Below are 19086 nucleotides of genomic sequence, written 5' to 3'. Positions count from 1 at the left end.
AATTGGTTCCAGTTGAAACCAATTGGAGGCAACTGGTTTCAACTGGAACCAGTTGAAACCAATTGGTTTCCAACTGGATCCAATTGGAACTTCCAGTTGGAACGAACTTAATTAGTTACAAATTAATTAGCATTTGCAGTAACTATTTATCATGCCAACACAGAAGCAGTGTTATATGTCTATTAATACCAATGTAAAGGGCATTGATAAAATACAGACTTCCATGTATATATATTTATATGGAAGATCTTCAAATATATGTACTTTTATTTGATGTAATTTGGTAACAGTTAGTGGTGTACTAATTATCCTTTAATCTGTTTTAATTATAATCTATAACATTTATGAACATGGTTTTCACTGCTAAGTATTCTAAATACTAATCTTTAAAAAGTGTGGTACTTGAAATTGTAAAGAATTAAATAGATACATTGTTAATGATGATTAATCTCATAAAACATTAATCTGTGCACACTGGCAAATAATATGCAAATTAACTGGTTTCAATTGGATCCAGTTGGGTAACTGGAAAATTTCCAATTGGAAACCAATTGGAAATAATTTCCAGTTACCCAACTGGTTCCAATTAGAATTCATTTCCAGTTACCCATCTTTCCAGTTAGAAGTCATCTCAGTTACCCAATTGGTACCAGTTAGGATTTCCAGTTACACAACTGAATGCATGGTTCAAGTTAGGATTTCCAGTTACCCAACTGGTTCCAGTTAGAAATCATTTCCAGTTGGAAGTCATTTCCAGTTACCCAACTGGTTTCAGTTAGGATTTCCAGTTGCCCAACTGGTTCCAGTTAGAAATCATTTCCAATTGGAAGTCATTTCCAGTTACCCAACTGGTTCCAGTTAGGATTTCTAGTTGCCCAACTGGTTCCAGTTGGGATTTCCAGTTACTCAACTGGTTCCAGTAAGAAATCATTTCCAATTGGAAGTCATTTCCAGTTACCCAACTGGTTCCAGTTAGGATTTCCAGTTGCCCAACTGGTTCCAGTTGGGATTTCCAGTTACTCAACTGGTTCCAGTTAGAAATCATTTCCAGTTGGAAGTCATTTCCAGTTACCCAACTGGTTCCAGTTATGATTTCCAGTTGCCCAACTGGTTCCAGTTAGAAATCATTTCCAATTGGAAGTCATTTCCAGTTACCCAACTGGTTCCAGTTAGGATTTCCAGTTGCCCAACTGGTTCCAGTTGGGATTTCCAGTTACTCAACTGGTTCCAGCAGTAAGAAATCATTTCCAATTGGAAGTCATTTCCATGCAGTTACCCAACTGGTTCCAGTTAGGATTTCCAGTTGCCCAACTGGTTCCAGTTGGGATTTCCAGTTACTCAACTGGTTCCAGTTAGAAATCATTCCCAATTGGAAGTCATTTCCAGTTACCCAACTGGTTCCAGTTAGGATTTCCAGTTGCCCAACTGGTTTCAATTGGTTTCAACTGGAAATTGTTAAATTCCAGTTAAAACCAATTGAAACCAGTTGAAACCAATTGAAACCAATTGAAACCAGTTGGAAATCCAACTGGTTTCAATTGGATTTTGGTCCTGGGCAGGTCAAGTGATCTGTTATATACATCAAAATTTCCAATTTCCATCTTTGCCATCATAGTATCATATTCATTCATCAATCAAATATATATGGAGATACATGTGTTAAACCATTAAGTAATGATCTCACTAACAGTAAATAGTCCTGCCACTCTCTTGTCGAAGTCCTCGATCTGGTTGTCTCACCATGCATGCCTTCTGACATCTCCGTGTATGTTGGTCGTAGGAGCAGCTACGTCAGCATAGGACCTTCCATCAAAGAAGTTTGGACGTCGTTATATATGCTTCTGGTTTGGTAAGACACGGCGGATGTAAGGTGGACCCCATCGCATCACGACCTAGGTGCTGCTCGCCGATGTTGTCATTGATGACGAAACCCCATGAGTTTCGCCTCGCAGTATCCCTTAGGTTGGAGTTGACGAAGTCGATCCTCCTCTCATTGCATGGTGCCGCGACTCCCATCGTCTGTGGATGATGCCAGATAGGATGACCTTCAGCCCCTTGCTAGCAGCAATTATATTTCCTATATACGTCCACGATCTTGTTGTGCAGACAATTGAGGCCATCCTTGGTGTAGTTTGTACCGACATGCACAATAACGGTACCGTCGGCACAGGGGTCGGCACGCTCGTTGGATAGACATGGTATGTCTTCGGACCTGGCACCGGGAACGGAACGATCGACATCTCACTTTCATTTTGCTTGCCAGGCGACGACCATCAAATGTTCTTCAACATGGAATCTCCAAACAGTAGCACGTCGGAAAGGGATAAGTGACATATAGGCCTTAATTTTTCAAATGTTATCAGGTTATATCAAAATCTACCACAAACTTTGATTTTTGTAATTAAAATGTCAAATATTTTGCTCGCTCGCTTCGCTCGCTCGCAACTTCTTATTAATTTTATGCCATATGCCGATCAAGCCCCCTCAAATTTTTTGGCTCATTACGCCACTAACACAACCCATTCAAAGAAACAAACAAAAATCAACTTTGAGCGGCCGATCGGGGAAAATATGGCTGAAAAAAATGTCGGCCCCCCCCCCCTATTGGCGGGAGCTGGATCCGCCCCTGTTTTCTGTATCTGTCTTCTTTTCATTTCTTTTTTTTCTTCTTTTTTCTTTTCATTTTTTCCTTTTCTTTTTTTCTTTTTCTTTTCTTTTGTTGTTCTTTTTTTTTCTTGTTAACGATCGTCTCTCTTTTTATTCTGTTTGTTTTTTCTTTCTTTCTTTTCTCTTCATTTGCGTATTAGCCTTTTCCAAACGCTTGTGTGTTGCTGCCCTCTAGCTGGCGCGGCGCCGGCGGCCGGCGATCGATTGGATATGATTTACCGTGTACATATGTACGCGGTATATAGGTATAATATACCAATGTGATGAGGATCAGGGCCGGCGCATAGATAGGACAGGGGAAACTAACTTTGGAGTGTTAAACCATTAATCTAACAAGATGACCTACATAAATTCATGGGAGGAGTTCGTAAAAGCTGCGGAGAGATTATATCTTTCAGATCCAAGCAAGGTAATTTGAAAAGGCCCAGCATAACTTTCCCCAAACGCAAAAACTTAGGCTGGTTATCACCGATACCATTTTGACAGCTGGCATGTGATGTGGCATACGGTACCGGTAGTCGGTACTCAGAGAGAGCTTCGCCGACGTGTCGGCGCCGGAGCTCCTGTAAGTCGGTACCGGTATCTTGGCATGGGCTGGAGTAGACCAAAAGCTTCGGTCTCTGTTATGTTGGTTCAGCTGAACTCCGTTGGCGGCGCTAGTGTAGTTTCGCACCTCCCCGTTTAATGGTTTTCAAACATGTACAATCTCACCCTAAATAATTCACAACCTAAATACTTGCATCTGAGCCTCCAAAGCAAAGTCCAGTAGACTAGAAGTTGAATATTTGCCGTTTTGACACTTTTTTAAACAAAGTTTTACACCTATTTCGGAATCACTCGGTCGCTTGAAGCTCAGCGCTGCACAGAAGCAGTCGGTACGCGTACAGTACCGGTACGTACCACCTAGTGAAGTGTGTGTATTTGAGTTTTGTCAGACGTGTATCAATCAGATATGATTATTTACGTCTGGGACCGACCTTTAACGTCACCATCCGAAAGACGTGACCAGGGCTCGAACCCCGAACCTCTGCATCAATTTGTAACTTCCCCACACAGCTTGGATTATAGGCGCACGCCACAACGCCCAGTTTAAGAAGTGCAAGAAGAGCGAGTTTTTCTATGGTATCTTCAAAAAGATTTTTTTCCCCTCTTTCAGCTTGCACCAAGTATTACGGTAGTGGTTGTGCAGAGTGGTTGATGTTTGTTGTGTGAAGGTGTGTGTGGGGTGTGCATGTGTGTGCTTGTTTGAATGAAATAAGAAATGTGAAAAACCACTACCGTAATACTAGGTGCAAGCTGAAAGAGGGGAAAAAATCTTTTTGAAGATACCATAGAAAAACTCGCTCTTTTTGCACTTCACTAGGTGGTACGTACTGTACGCGTACCAACTGCTTATGTGCAGCGCTGAGCTTGATCAAGCGACCGAGTGATTCTGAAATAGGTGTAACGTTAAAACTTTGTAAAAAAGTGTCAAAACGGCAAATATTCAACTTCTACTGGACTTTGGAGGCCCAGATGCAAGTATTTTAGGTTGTGAATTATTTAGGATGAGATTGTACATGTTTGAAAACCATTAAACGGGGAGGTGCGAAACTACACTTTCACTCGCCAAATACAGAGACCGAAGTTCTAGCGCGATCTGTACAGGGGACTCAATGGCCATATGTTTATGTAGGCCCTATATTTATTATATATAGGCCTACCCGGTATTATAACTAAGTTCGGATAAAACAGGGAGGTGAAGTTGCGCGACAGCCGAGGTAAGTCACTGTTTTTGTTCCTTTTAACTTGATTTTCCCCGTTATTTGGCAATTAATGCCAAGAGGGAATATTAATTTGCATTTCGGACGCGTTAATTTTCAAAAGTTTGATTCATTAAAGACAAAAATTGAAGAGCCCCGACGGGGGGATTTTGCATTGTAAGTCCCCTAATGGTAGCTGCACGATAGCGAGCCGTCTGTGTACGAGGAGAAATAAAAAAAATTAAAAAATAAAAAAAAATCCTCGAAACAGACGGCTGCCAGCTGTCTAGGGCTGGAGTACCTCGAGCGATGATTCGTATAACTATACTAGTATAGTATAGGTTCCGCTTAGGCCCCCATCTCACTAGGAAGGCGATCTGTGTAAATCCCGCAAAGCGTAGCAGATTCTTCCTCGAATTCTATTTTAAGCCTGCGAGGCGATTGCAGTGCATGTGCAACTTCTCTGCGACCGACCTGCGCTGAAGGCGATGGTAATACGCTGATAGTACGACGATGCCACTCTCTTGCCACGATTCAAGGCAGATGTGATGCGCTGCTTCTGCGATCAAAGCGACCGTACAACGAGGCTCATACGCCTATTAGGACCTCAGTACGGTGGTGCTACGAATGGAGCGATTGTGTTTACGTTCATGATGGGCTCTTGAAACGATTTTAAGCAATCGGCATATTAATCGCGGCACATGAGACATTCTTCAGTCGATTGCCGACCAAGAAGGATGTCCAGAATTTGGTTGGACTTATACATCTTAGCATTCAACAACAACATCAGTTCGAAGTTGAATACGAGGACAGGAGAAGGAGGAGGCCAAAGAGATACTGGGTCCGATCCTGGCTGTCACTTATTAAAATTTCATTCAAAAGATGTCGATGAGCCTGAGGGATGCATCCAGAATTTCATAAAAGAGCATAAAAATCTTTGATATTCTGTTTATTTTTTACCACAAAAGTTTGTCACTCAAAATTGTTTGGTAAATTCCTTTCAAATTTGCTGACAAGTAGTCTACTGATGTGAGAGCACTCATAAAAAAAGGGAGGGGGGCACAATGCCAGAATCTCCCTAAAGAGTGCCTTTCCCAATCAATACATTAGTGATCGAATCATTAACAAAATTTGATATTGTCTACTGTCACTGTGGTTAGAATTCAATCTATTTTTAGAACAGTCAATTTATATATTTTTGCAGAGGTAACCCATTTCGTCATCAAGACATGTGAGCGTCTTTTTTCTCTTTCCAGCTGGCTCAGCAGTAAGATTTTCATCCTCCTGTACCCCCTCCTCCTCTTCCTCTACCACCACCATAACCTCTTGTTCTTCCTCTTGGACCGCCGGCATAACAGGGGTAGCTTGGGCAGCTTTCCCTTTTTTTTGTCCTTTTTCTGGGAGGTATGTTTAAAAACGTTGTGGTGTCGCCTCATAATCTGTTGCAAATGTGATAATCCGCCACCATTGGCACGGCGTTTTATAGCAGCGCGGACGGCCGTTGCGCAATCGCTGCCCAGTCATCAGCGGCGCAGCAAAAGCGCAACGCAAATGCCTGCAGCGGGCTGAGAACGTGTGCCACATGCCACCCAAAGAAGAAAGCGTCGCGGTTGAAACGGTGTGAAGCGTGTCGAGCGCAAGGCAGTCGCCTTGTAAACGGAAGCAGCGTAGCAGTATTGTCTTGGGAACGGGCCTGAAAACACGGGCGATAGGTGCCGCTTTTAATGCGTTTTTACTTAGCTTTATGTGTTGGAGCTCCGTTACAGCTACGAATATGTCGTTTGTAATACGCTCATGACTCGATTGTGGAGCGCTTTAGCACCTCCGCGCTCTTGCTACTTAAGTTTTGAACATGTTCAAAATTTTGTGGCGACCAGGAAGATGGTGGCGATCCTTGCCGCTTCAGAAAAGATCAAGGTACGACGGAGAAGATTGAAAAGATCAAGCCACGATCAAGCTACGTTATACCACGCTTTGTCGATTTTTGATGATCGCAGCGGATTCGCCATCTAGTGAGATGGGGGTATTAGACCAAAAGCTTTGGTCTCTGTTATGTTGGTTGTTCCGCTGAACTCCGTTGGCTCCACTCACCAAATACAGAGACCAAAGTTCTAGCTCGATCTGTACAGGGATATGTTTATGACTTGTATTAAGTTCAGATAAACATTTAAACAGGGAAGTGAAGTTGCGTGACAGCCTAAGCATAAGGTAAGCCACTGTTTTTCCCCTTTTAAGTTTTTTTTACCCCTCTTTGGCCTGAAATGCACCAAAACGGGGGAAAAAAAACTTAAAAGGGGAAAAACAAACTGGACCCTCAAAAAAAGGAAAAGTTCTGTCTCGTTCGTTCTCCTGTCAAAATTGAAAACAAAATGGCTGATCGATACCAAAACAAACGCGACATAGACGTCTAAATTTTCCTTTTTTTGAGGGTCCAGTTTGTGCCTCGATGTCAGGATTAGTTTCTCATGATAGACCATCCATATAATCGAGGTAAGTGCATTTATTATTTTTTCCCCTTTTATTTGGAATGCTATTGTGACCACATTCTACCCCATTTTGGAGAGTATATGTTCATGATGTTTGACTAGTATTACACGGACGAGTCCTGGGTTCAGGCCGTAGCCCAGGGTGATCTACTTTAACCCATCAACTGCAACAAGCCGTCTAGATCTACTTTAACCCAGGGAGCTCCGCCCCGCCCCCATTGGCGGAGCAAAAAAAAGAAACAGAAGGGAAAAGAGAGGAGAAAAAAGAAGGGGAAACATTAAGTAGAGGAAGCCGAGTGAATAAAATAATAAAGGGGAAGACTTGGAAAATAATTTTAACAATCTTTCATGTCAATATATAAAATTTTTGCTCGCGCTCGCATTGCATTTCAGGTGATTTACATATCTTGCTCAATATGGAGCTTTTTGAAATATCAAATTTTAAAGTCAATATACAAGACATATTTCAGCTCGGATATCGAACTTTCAGTTTCATTATTTTGTTTGATTTACAAATTGATTTTTAAAAAGTGCTCTGTAAAAATCTCTGATTTATGGTCTGAATATTAACATTTTCTGCCCGCGCCATGCGCTCACTAAATTTGATTTGTCAGGTATCTATTTTCCTGTAGATCTATTCCATAAAGTTCTCAAAATGTCCCTATTCAGATCATATTGTCAAAATGGATCAGCTAGCACTGCACGATTGCATTTTGATATGTATGTATCTCAATATTAATTCTCTAACAAAGGTGAAAAATAAACAGCAATTACTTTAGAAATGGGCAAAATTTTCATCACACTCGATAAATAAACGAAAGAAATGCCCAATGTTGGTTGGACACATAAATACCCTCATGGAGCATTTTTACCCAATTTTTTTTATAGAGTAGTTGGATACACATTTCGTTTAGGATCACAAACATTGCCCAGAATGTTTAGATTTTAGGACATAATACATGAAATAAAAAATACAGCTCGCGCTTCGTGCTCGCACTATTTAAATAAGGCTTATGAGATTTTTGTCTCACCTGCACAGCAGAGTGAGACTTCAGGCGCCGCTTATCTGACGGCGACAGACCAAGGTCAAAGGCTATTTAGGGTCAATTAACTTTGACCAAGTTGGGAGTATTCGTTGAATTACCATCATTACTTTGAGAGTTTATGGATCTGATTCATATAACTTGGACATAAGAGTAATCAAGTATCACTGAACATCCTGTGTGAGTTTCAGGTCACATGACCGATGTCAAAGGTCAATGAATTTGGCCATGTTGGGGGTATCTGTTGAATTACCATCATAACTTTGAAAGTTTATGGATCTGATTCATGAAACTTGGACATAAGAGTAATCAAGTATCACTGAACATTCTGTGCGAGTTTCAGGTCATATGACCAAAGTCAAAGGTCAATGGACTTTGGCCATGTTAGGGGTATTTGTTGAATAACCCATCATAACTCTGAAAGTGTATGGATCTAGTTTTAAAAAAAATTGGACATAAGAGTAATCAAGTATCACTGAACATCTCATGCAAGTTTCAGGTCACATGACCAAAGTCAAAGGTCATTTAAGGTAATTGAACTTTGGCCATTTTGGAGGTAATTATTAGATTGCTATCATAACTTTCAAAGTTCATAGATATCGTTTATAAAATGTGGATATACATGTAGGGGTGATCAAGTATCACTCACGAGTCTTGGGTCGCATGATCAAGGTCAAATGTCATTTATTGTCAATGAACGTAGTATTGTATCATTATATGAATAGTGTTTTTTGTGAATAATTATTTTATAGTAGTTTTCAAAGTCAGCACTACTGCTATGCCCCTTATACCATAATAGTTAAAGTGAAATTGAATGATCTATAATAAAATAATAATAGATGGGATTTGTAATGCGCCAAATCCACTCTGCAGAGTGCCCAAGGTGCAAAAAAATACATTAAAAGCTTTAGTTAGGTCAATAGAAATAGTTAAAGGGGAACGAAACCCTTGGAACAAGTGGGTTTGTGTGGAAAGAGAAAAATCAAAGAATAAGATCAAAGCAAGTTTGAGAAAGATCGGACAAATAATGAGAAAGTTATGAGCATTTGAATATTGCGATCACTAATGCTGTGGAGATCCTCACATTGGCAATGCAACAGATATGTGTGATGTCACATGTGAACAACTTTCCCTTTGATGGACTATAAAATACCCCCAAAATGTTTCTTTATGCTCTTTCTTAAGGAGATACAAACTCTTTATCCATAATATATTCTTTGCAAATCTGTATTAAAAGCCCTCCTATAGAACAAATTAATGAATTACTAATAGATGTGATAAAAGAGGCATTTTAAGTGAAATATATACAAAAGCAATGGGAAAGTTGTTCACATGTGATATCACACATCTTTGTCGCATTGCCAATGGAAGGATCTACATTACAATAATGATCTAAACTTCAAATGCTCATAACTTTCTTATATTCATTCAGTTTTTATAAAACTTTCGTTGATCTGTGTCTTTGATTTGTCTGTTTTCACACAAGCTATCTTGTTCCAAAGGTTTCATTTTCCTTTAATGCATATTCCTTGTTATTTACATGTGTGGCTTCATTATTCTCCCGGGGGGGGGGGGGGGGGGCACTTCCATTGAGGAGTGGATACCATGCGTGACCATGGGGTCCCGAAAAGCACCCTAAACAAGTATTTTCTATATCCTGAAAATGCACCCCTTAACAAGTATTGGCATGTGAAACCCTACCCTTAACAAGTATTGGAAACAATGAACGATACCCTTGGCAAGTATTCCCTGAATTGAACACCTAAACAAGTACAGCGATAGTCATGGACGTCGGTTTTACCTTTAGTAATCATTGGACTTAGTACGGCCCCCACCTCCCACACCTCTCGCAAATCGGACTCTAGTCTAAACACGTATTGACTGTTGGGGCAAAAAGTACATCCTTTATATAACATTTTGGTCTTTTTACCCTCGCAAATTTGACCCTAAATACATAGCTTTTCTAGCGAAATAGATACCGTTTTTTCATTATTTTAGTGTTTTTGACATCCTTATTACGTTACGTCCGAAAGACATCCTTTTTACGTGTTTTTGGGGTCGTGCATGGTATCCACTTGTCAATGTAAGTGCCCCATCCCCCCGATTATTCTATGCAATATTTCATATGTATAAGGTCTCATATAAAAGAAGAAAAGATAGATATTTGAGTTATGAACTTTGTCTTAAGAATATAGCAGTAAAAGCCAGAAAAACTCAATCAAAATCATAATTTGCCCATGCAAATGGAGATTTGGTATGCTCACCACTTTCCATTGTAGCTAACTCAGTCATGCGTACATTATGAATGTTGAGATGGGCTTCAAATGAAAGAAGAGAAGCATATCTTTCCATTGATGTACATCTCATGAAGCAAATTTATGATAATGATGGCAAAAGAGTACAAATGAATTATGGTTTCGTTTTTTTTTTCTGGGATGTACTGTATATTAAATACACTTTTGAAAAATCTTGTTCATGTTCTGGTTTATTGTTAAATGTTTTTTTTGTTTCTTTTTAATATTGTGTTTTGGTTCATAGGTCCGAATCGTTACAAAGTACAGACACTGTAATTCCAAATTGTCAGTGAAAGTTACAGACGATCAAGTGGTAAGTGCTTTCAGGTTCTTCATATTTAGGATTTGCAAGCAGGAAAGCAGGATTCACTCCCTTTCCAAATAAATTTGGGTGATGTATTTTGGGACCCTTATTTTTCAATGGCATTAGCTGACACATGGTAAGGTCAAAGGTCGTTTCATTTCAAACGTTAGTGTTTATCTTCAATAATCTCTTTATGGCTCATAACTCCTATACTTTTCTTTCTTATCGATCTTTCTTAATCCTATTCGTGACCAGAATGATACCCATTGTAATAGTTAGATGTAATGCAATGAATATACTACTGTCCAGCACTGAGATGCTGTTTTTATTTACTAAGTTCCTTATATTATATATTTTTTGCAGTGGTAATTTTTGTCTTGCCTGCATAGCAGAGCGAGACTATAGGCGACGCTTTTCCGACGGTGACGGCGGCGTCGTCAACATTGAAATCTTAACCAAGGTTAAGTTTTTGAAATGTCATAACTTAGACAGTATATGGACCTAGTTCATGAAATTTGGACATATGGGTAATAGTGTATCGCTGAAGATCCTGCCAGAGTTTCAGGTCACATGATTTAGGTCAAAGGTCACTTAGGGTCAACGAACTTTGGCCATGTTGGGGTAATTTGAGGAATTGTCATCATAACTTTAAAATTTATGGATCTAGTTCATGAAACTTGGACATAAGAGCAACCATGTATCCCTGAATATCATGTGCGAGTTTCAGGTCACATGACCAAGGTCAAAGGTCACTTAGGGTCAACGAACTTTGGCCATATTGGGGGGATTTGAAGAATTGTCATCATAACTTAGAAATTTTATGGATCTAGTTCATGAAACTTGTGCATAAGAGCAATCAAGTATCCTTGAACATCTTGTGCTAGTTTCAGGTCACATGACCAAGTTCAAAGGTCATTTAGGGTCAACAAACTTTGGTAATGTTGGGGGTATTTGTGGAGTTGTCATCATAACTTTAAAAGTCTATGGATCTAGTTCATGAAACTTGGATATAAGAGCAGCAATGTAGCCCTGAATACCCTGTGTGCTTTTCAGGAACATGGCCAAGATCAAAGGTCATTTAAAGGTCAATGAACTTTGGCCGTGTTGGGAGTATGTGTTGAATTGGCATCACAACTTAAGAAGTTTATGGATCTAGCTCATGAATCATCGACATCAAGTATGAATGGTTGTTTTGCACATGTCTTAGGTCACATGATCATAAGATCATTTTGGGGCCAATGGATATAATATTTTATGATCATATTAGTGTTTTCTTCTGTGAATAATTATTCATTGGCTGTTTTCAAAGGAAGCTCTGCTGCTATATCGAATTGCGTAATGCAGGGGAGACTGCCAGAGGCGTTCCACTTGTTATTTTTATATACCTCATACTAAGATTGTTATCACTGATTGATCAAAACTGCCAGGATTTTGACTTACTGTCAATTTCTTCTATCAAACCCTCTGATAGTATTTGCAACCCCTGAGGGTAGGGCCACATGTTGTGTTGCTAAAATTGGAACCCTGGCCCCTTGGGTCTAGAGCTATGTGATTATCAATGAGGTATATATATAAAACAAATCTGGACAGCTCTGTATTCGATTGACAGTGGAAATCATCACTTTCTCATTGCTTTTCATACCGGGACTTCTGTCACCCTTCGGCTAAGGCCTTGAGGGTGATAGAAGGGCCTGTATGAATTGAAAAGCACCTCGGGATAATAATTTACACAGTCATCCTTGTGCGCAGTCAATATTTGTATAATATTCCCAATTGATTTTTTGCCCCCTCCCCCTCCTTTTCATTCCCAATTTTCTGGGCAACAGTGCTGAATTTTACTTTTGTGCCCTGTGACCCACTTGCTGCTGCCATATTTCTTTGCATGTTTGTATACTGTTATTGTTTTTCTGATGTGATGGATTGGTACTTTTTTATATTGGTCCAGTAAATAATGATAATAACAATAACAATAACGATAACTGGACTACGGTACTATTGCTCCAATGGCAATCAAACTTGGATGATAACAGTTGGAGAGACATCATTGTACAGTCCTGTATGCGGTCAAAGGTCATTTTAGGTCATGTGTTAAAGTTTACTTACAAGAATAACTTTCTAACAAAAAACTTTGAACCATTACTCCATTTTCAATGAAACTTTTTTTTATCATGGATGCAACAGGGGTAACATGTAACATGTTGCAATAGTACTATCAAAGGTCATATGCTGAGTTAACCGAGACATTTAAATTTACCTGCTTTTTTGTGATATCAAACTGCCAGGGGGGGTCTTTATGCTGTGTAGTCATAGGAAGGCATGACACAATCTTTGGGTTTTTTTTTTTTCAAAACTACTCCTAATCACATATTTTTCATTTGTCAAAATAACTGTTTATATATTTCCATTTGTTTTCTCTTTACATTTATCTCTAAATGATTTTAGAAAATGTACATGATTAACATGCCTTCAATCAAGACTGCATAAAATGATACAGACCAATATTCAGAAAAGAAACTTTAAATGAATGAATAGACTCCAGAAGCAGTCCCTTTCCCCTCAATATGTCCTCTTTTCTGAAAAAATGGAGCATTTTAAGTAAATGTTTTGTTTTTTCCCACAACTGCACCATGGATGCATATGACATCTTTACCCACAGATAATACCCTTTTTACAAAAGTTTCTGATCCAATATTTGTAAATCATTAAATTTTAGTTTGCCATTCCCCCACCCCTTCCTGGTAAATCCCCATGAAACCTTAGGTATTCTTGGATAATGTAATCCTTTGATTTTTATCTTATGCCAAATATGTGTTGAATTGAATACCTTGCAGTGTCTTCAATATAGAACAGAACACAGTCAAGACTTGAAGAAGGTGGAAAAGTTTACCAACCAGCTAATGAGGCTAATGTTGGCTAAGTGATCCATCATCAAACAAGATCACCAAGGACAGTTTAAACTTACTCAGTGCAATCTTATTACATGGAACAGGATGCACACAGATGAGCTGCAGGAAACCTACTGCTGAGGGATCTTGAGGATATAGATTCAATATATTTTTTTCTATTTTTTAGTCGTATGCATGCATTGACCTGTGGATTTTCTAGAATGGCTCAATTCGTTAGATTTTCAAGTGGACAGTTTGCAGATTGCACAACTTTAAACATTTTATCAGTGACCCCACCCCCTTCAATTTTTTGTTTCTAATTTCTACTGTTTACTCTCTTCTGAACTTCTTGTGTTAAAGAAGAAGAAAAAAGAACTCCCATCAGGCTAATGATGAAATAAGTCACATTATCTCTCGAATATAGAAATTTTTCGTTTGAATGAAGCTTTATACTCCCGGGGGGGCCACTTCCATTGACGAGTGGATACCATGCGCGACCATGGGGTCTCGAAAAGCACCCTAAACACGTATTTTCCATATTCTGAAAATGCACCCCTTAACAAGTATTGGCGTCTGAAACCCTACCCTTAACAAGTATTGGAAATAAAACGATACTCTTGGCTAGTATTCCCTGAAATGAACCCCTAAACAAGTACAGCGATATTTCATTGTTATGTCATGGGTCCGTCGGTCGTCGGTTTTACCTTTACACCATTTGGTTTATACGGCCCCACCTTGCACACCTCAGTCGCGCAAATCGGACTCTAAACACGTAGTGTTGGGGCAAAAAGGACATCCTTTATAAAACATTTTAATTTTGTTTTATCATCCCCGCAAATTTGACCCTAAACACGTAGCTTTCCTAGCGAAATAGATACCCTTTTTTCATTATTTTTGTGTTTTTGACACCCTTATCACGTTACGTACGTAACGTGCCCTATCTTGAAAAAGACATCCTTTTTACGTGTTTTTTTGGTCGCGCATGGTATCCACTCGTCAATGTAAGTGGCCCCCCCCCCCGGGTTTATACTAGTAATAAATAAATGTAAATTATAATGATGCATGTATAATTTTTTTTTTGGTGGAAGGCAATTAAAGGTACAAATCAGGCACACAACTTTGAAAAAGGTATGTAGTTGAATTTCATTGTTCATATGGAGTTGCCCAGTGTTAAAATGGTAGTACATGCATTTCTGGTTGCATATGACTAGACTTGTATTCAACCAAACAAACAACCTCAAAATAATTTCAAGATTGTCATGTCTATTACACGCTTGTCAAACAATGTACCGGTATAGAATTTGTACTATAATTGGGTGTGGTGGTCCGCTTTACGACTCAAATCGATTTTCAGAAGCTACTTACATGTACATAGTCAAGACCTACCGGTACATACAGTGTCTACAAGCTTTATGTGTAATTATTGTAACCTGGCTTTCATAAACTCTAATGAATAATATATCAAATGAAAGAGAAAAGTATAGTCTTTGTTTTCCATCTAGTTGCAAATTGTTATCAGTCACACATGAATGATTATAATTCATTAAGTGTGATGATGCATATCTTCATATTTTTTGTGATCATTGAAGCGTAACTCGAAATGCTTCAATGATCATGAATTATTTCTTATTTTTTCTGAGAGATGAGATGACATGCTTTCATTTTATATAAAGTTCAGATCCCTTTCACCTGTTTTATTATTTTGACAGGAAATGAAATATTAAAAATGAATCTAACTACACCCCTGTACAAAGGTCAATGGGGCAACAGCTGTCAGGCATCAATTCATTCAAAATCGTTTATGAAGTCTTTAATAACAACAAATATATGAAGAACTGTATATCAAATGAAAGCATATCTCATCTCTCGGGGTAAAATTGAAATAAGTTGTGATCAATAAAGCGTTGCGCGCTACGTTTCAATAATCACAGCAAGGTCTGAAAATATGCATTGTTGCATTGTTTTCCATTTTAATGAAATGAAAAATTAATCCAATTACACCCATTTTACAAAATTCAATGAGGCAATAGGAGTCAGACATCACTTTGTTTAAAATCGTTAGCGAAATCCGTACAGCCGCCTAAAATATTAAGAATTCTAATATCAAATGAAAGTATATAATCTCATCTCTCAGAAAAATAGGAAATAAGTCATGATCAATGAAGCATTGCGCGCTATGCTTCAATAATCATAGCAAGGTCTGAAAATATTCATTATTGCATTTCATGATTCATAATCGTTCATGCGTTACCGATCACAATTTCCAACAAGGTGCAAAACAACTGCTATACTTCCTTCTTTCATATGATATATAATTCATTATATTTCATGAAGGCTAACTTAGGAATTTTTTGGTTCCAACATAGTTTATTTTCTCATTTTGCATTGCTATATGAAGTGTACAAATAATTATTGTAGGCACTGTATCTTAATCTTATAACATTGATAATTGAAGCACTCTCTAGTGCTGTACTGTACTTCAGGCAGCTTTTATCTTATTTTTAAAACTGACTTTTTCAATGATATGTATGACTAATTATTATTGTCTATTTGTGTCTCCCATATTTGGTTAAGGTAATTTTTGTCACTATAGGCGCCGCTTTTACAGCGGCGTCGTCAACATGAAATCTTAACCAAGATTAAGTTTTTGAAATGTCATATCATAACTTAGAAAGTATATGGACCTAGTTCGTGAAACTTGGACATAAGGGTAATCAAGTTTTACCGAACATCCTGTCTGAGTTTCAGATCACATGACCAAGGTCAAAGACTTGGACCATGTTTGGGGAATGAACATCGAAATTTTGTCATAACTTTAAAAGTTTTTTGGATCTAGTTCATGAAACTTGGACATAAGGGTAATGGTGTATCACTTAACACCTTGCTTGAGTTTTAGGTCACATGACCAAGGTCAAAGGTCGTTCAGGGTCAAGGAACTTTGGTCACGTTGGGGGTAATTGTTGAATTGCAATAATAACTTTGAAAGTTTATGGATTGAGTTCATGAAACTTGGCAATGAGGATAAGGGTGTATCACTGAACCCCCTGCCTGATTTTGGGGTCACATGACCAAGGTCAAAGGTCATATAGGGTCAACAAACTTTGGCCATGTTGGGATATTGTAGAATTGCTATCATAACCTTGAAAGTTTATGGCTCTAGTTCATAAAAGTTAGAAATAAGAGTAATCTAATATCATTTAACATCTTCTGTGAGTTTCAGGTCACATGACCATGGTCAAAAGTCATTTAATCTCAATTAACTTTAGCCATGTTGGGTGTATTGTTGATTTGCCATCATAACTAAAAGTTCATGGATTTTGTTCCTGAAAGGGTAATCATGGGTCACGTGATCATGGTCAAAGGTCATTTAGGGTAAATGCATAGAGTGTTTTATTAACATATGAATTGTGTTTTTGTGAATAAATTATTTAAAAGTTTTTTTCAAAGATTGAATCGCTTAATGCAGGCAAGACTGCCAGAGGCGTTCCACTTGTTTTAACATTCCATTTGGGTTTTTTTGGGAGTTATGAACAGAGTAATTCTTGATCTATCAATTTCAATCTTCCTTTCTTGTTATACATTCTTTACATTTCTTGGTTTTAATGTTTGCAATTTTGCCAGAATTACATGTAGTAAGTTACACACATACACATTTACCCATAACAAATGTGTGTATGTAATATTTTTGAAAATCTAAAAAAAAAAAAAGAATCACTCTGTCTCTGACTCAAATAAAATTGTGACTGAATATTCAAATTCTTCCTTATAAATGCTAAATCAGGAGATGTTACTTTTACAAATTGTTGAGTTTGACCTACATGTAGTCAGTTGTAAGTATCAATGCAACCTATATGTAGGCCATTGGTACTGTAGATTGCCAAAGTAGTGTCCAAGTTTAATCATGTTTTGAAGCTGTCCATGTATTATTAATTTGGTTCTAAACAATAAAGAACATTGAATATGCCTCTAAAGTGTTGAATATTGACTGATTTAAAGGACATCCTGGCTACTATGCAAATGACTGATCACATCATCCACTCACTATTTCTTTTATATTTTATTATATGAAATATTCGTATTTCTGATTGTCATGTGAAATAAAGTTTCATTCATCCCTGAACATTTGGAATAACCATTGTTTTAACATTTTATGGTTCAGTCAAGTTGGTCTTTATTGTCATATATCTGTAAAAAGAATGAAATATTACAATTAAAGACAAGAGAAATAGGGAGTGAGGGACATGATCCACTCTCTCATTTGTATATCACAGAGTTGTTTTGTGAAAAATAAGTGAAACTTTAAAATGTCATAACTCTTATTTTACATCCGATTTTGATGAAATTTCCAGTGTTATGCTGGTTTCATTTTTCCGTTTCGATTTAAATCAATATTTTTTCCTGGGGTGGAATAACAGAGCAAATAAGAAAGTTATGATCTTTTTCAATTTTACAAAAACAGTTATATGCACACACTGGCTTGTATGCAAATAAGGTGACTGATGTCATCACCCACTCACTGTTTCTTATTATATGAAATTCAAAATATTCTAATTTTTATGCTTGTTTGATTTCTTTGTCATGACTCAAATCAACATTTTTCTCAGGTGGACTTGACTTTTAAGAACCATGTAAATAATCTATTTACTTCAGTTGGACGAATTAAGCATACATGTGCGCATATCTTAGGCCCAGTTAAAGGGGAATCCAACCCATATAAAAACTTGTTTTTATAAGGAAAAGAAAAATCAGACAAGTTGATAGGTGAAAGTTTGAACAATATTGGACAAAAAACAAGAAAGTTATGAAATTTTTAATGTTGTAAATATTGGTAATCACTATACCCATGGAGACTTCAAATTGGCCGCATATGGGATGTCATAGTGATGTAAGGCAAGGACTACTCTTCCATGTACTCCAATACATATTATGGCTAAAATGTCATTTTTCCCAAAAGTTTTATTTCAAATTATATTTTTCTTTCATGAGGACATAAAACAATATACTACCTGGGTTATATTTAGATTACTGCCCCAGGGGAATGGGTTCTTAGAAGAAAACCACAAATCCCTGATAATAAAGTACATGGCCTATGGGAAAGTTGTCCTTGCCCCTTGTCATAATTTACTTACTCAGTTGCCAATTTGAAATCTACATAGTATTTGTGATCTCAATTTTAAAGCAGCTATAACTTTCTTATTGCATGTCCGATTTCTTTCAAACTTTCACCATTCTGTTTAATTTATTTTTCTCCTTCCCAACACAACATTTTATTGCCAAGGCTGGATTCCCCTTTAAACAAATTCTTAAGGTTCTTTCACATCGTTTCATGCAATCCTTTTGGGTGAGTTGCGGGTAGTTGCCTGCAACAACAAAGTTTTGAGCATTGTCAAAACTTTTTTGCATGAGCTTCTGTAGGCAACTGCGTATGAGGTACATGCGAGATACTTGGGACCTTTCGCAATCCTCACGGACGCTAATATTAGGGTCCCCTAACACAAAAGTTAACGCTTAATCATACACTTGATTTTTAAGATTGAATGTGCATTATAGTCAATAGAATCAAACGTAGAAAACTGCTCTACAATCAATGCTAAACTTTGTGTTACAGGGGGGTTACAGGCCCTACAGATCTGCTTTTCGTGTGCAAAATCCTTTTCTGCGACAC

General features: G+C 37.8%; 1 protein-coding gene across 1 annotated transcript; it reads left to right on the top strand.

The window, feature by feature from the left end:
* The first annotated feature begins 2911 nt into the window (after positions 1–2911).
* Positions 2912–17392, top strand: LOC135154675 (signal recognition particle 9 kDa protein-like). Its single transcript, XM_064101540.1, has 3 exons — positions 2912–3076; positions 10477–10545; positions 13368–17392. The coding sequence occupies exons 1-3, from the start codon at positions 3005–3007 to the stop codon at positions 13455–13457; spliced, it is 231 nt and encodes a 76-aa protein (XP_063957610.1). The 5' UTR covers positions 2912–3004; the 3' UTR covers positions 13458–17392.
* Positions 17393–19086: the final 1694 nt, after the last annotated feature.

The sequence above is a fragment of the Lytechinus pictus genome, chromosome 7 (assembly GCF_037042905.1).
Source record: "Lytechinus pictus isolate F3 Inbred chromosome 7, Lp3.0, whole genome shotgun sequence".
NCBI classification, from domain to species: Eukaryota; Metazoa; Echinodermata; class Echinoidea; order Temnopleuroida; family Toxopneustidae; genus Lytechinus; species Lytechinus pictus.
This window is presented reverse-complemented; position numbering and strand designations above follow the sequence as displayed.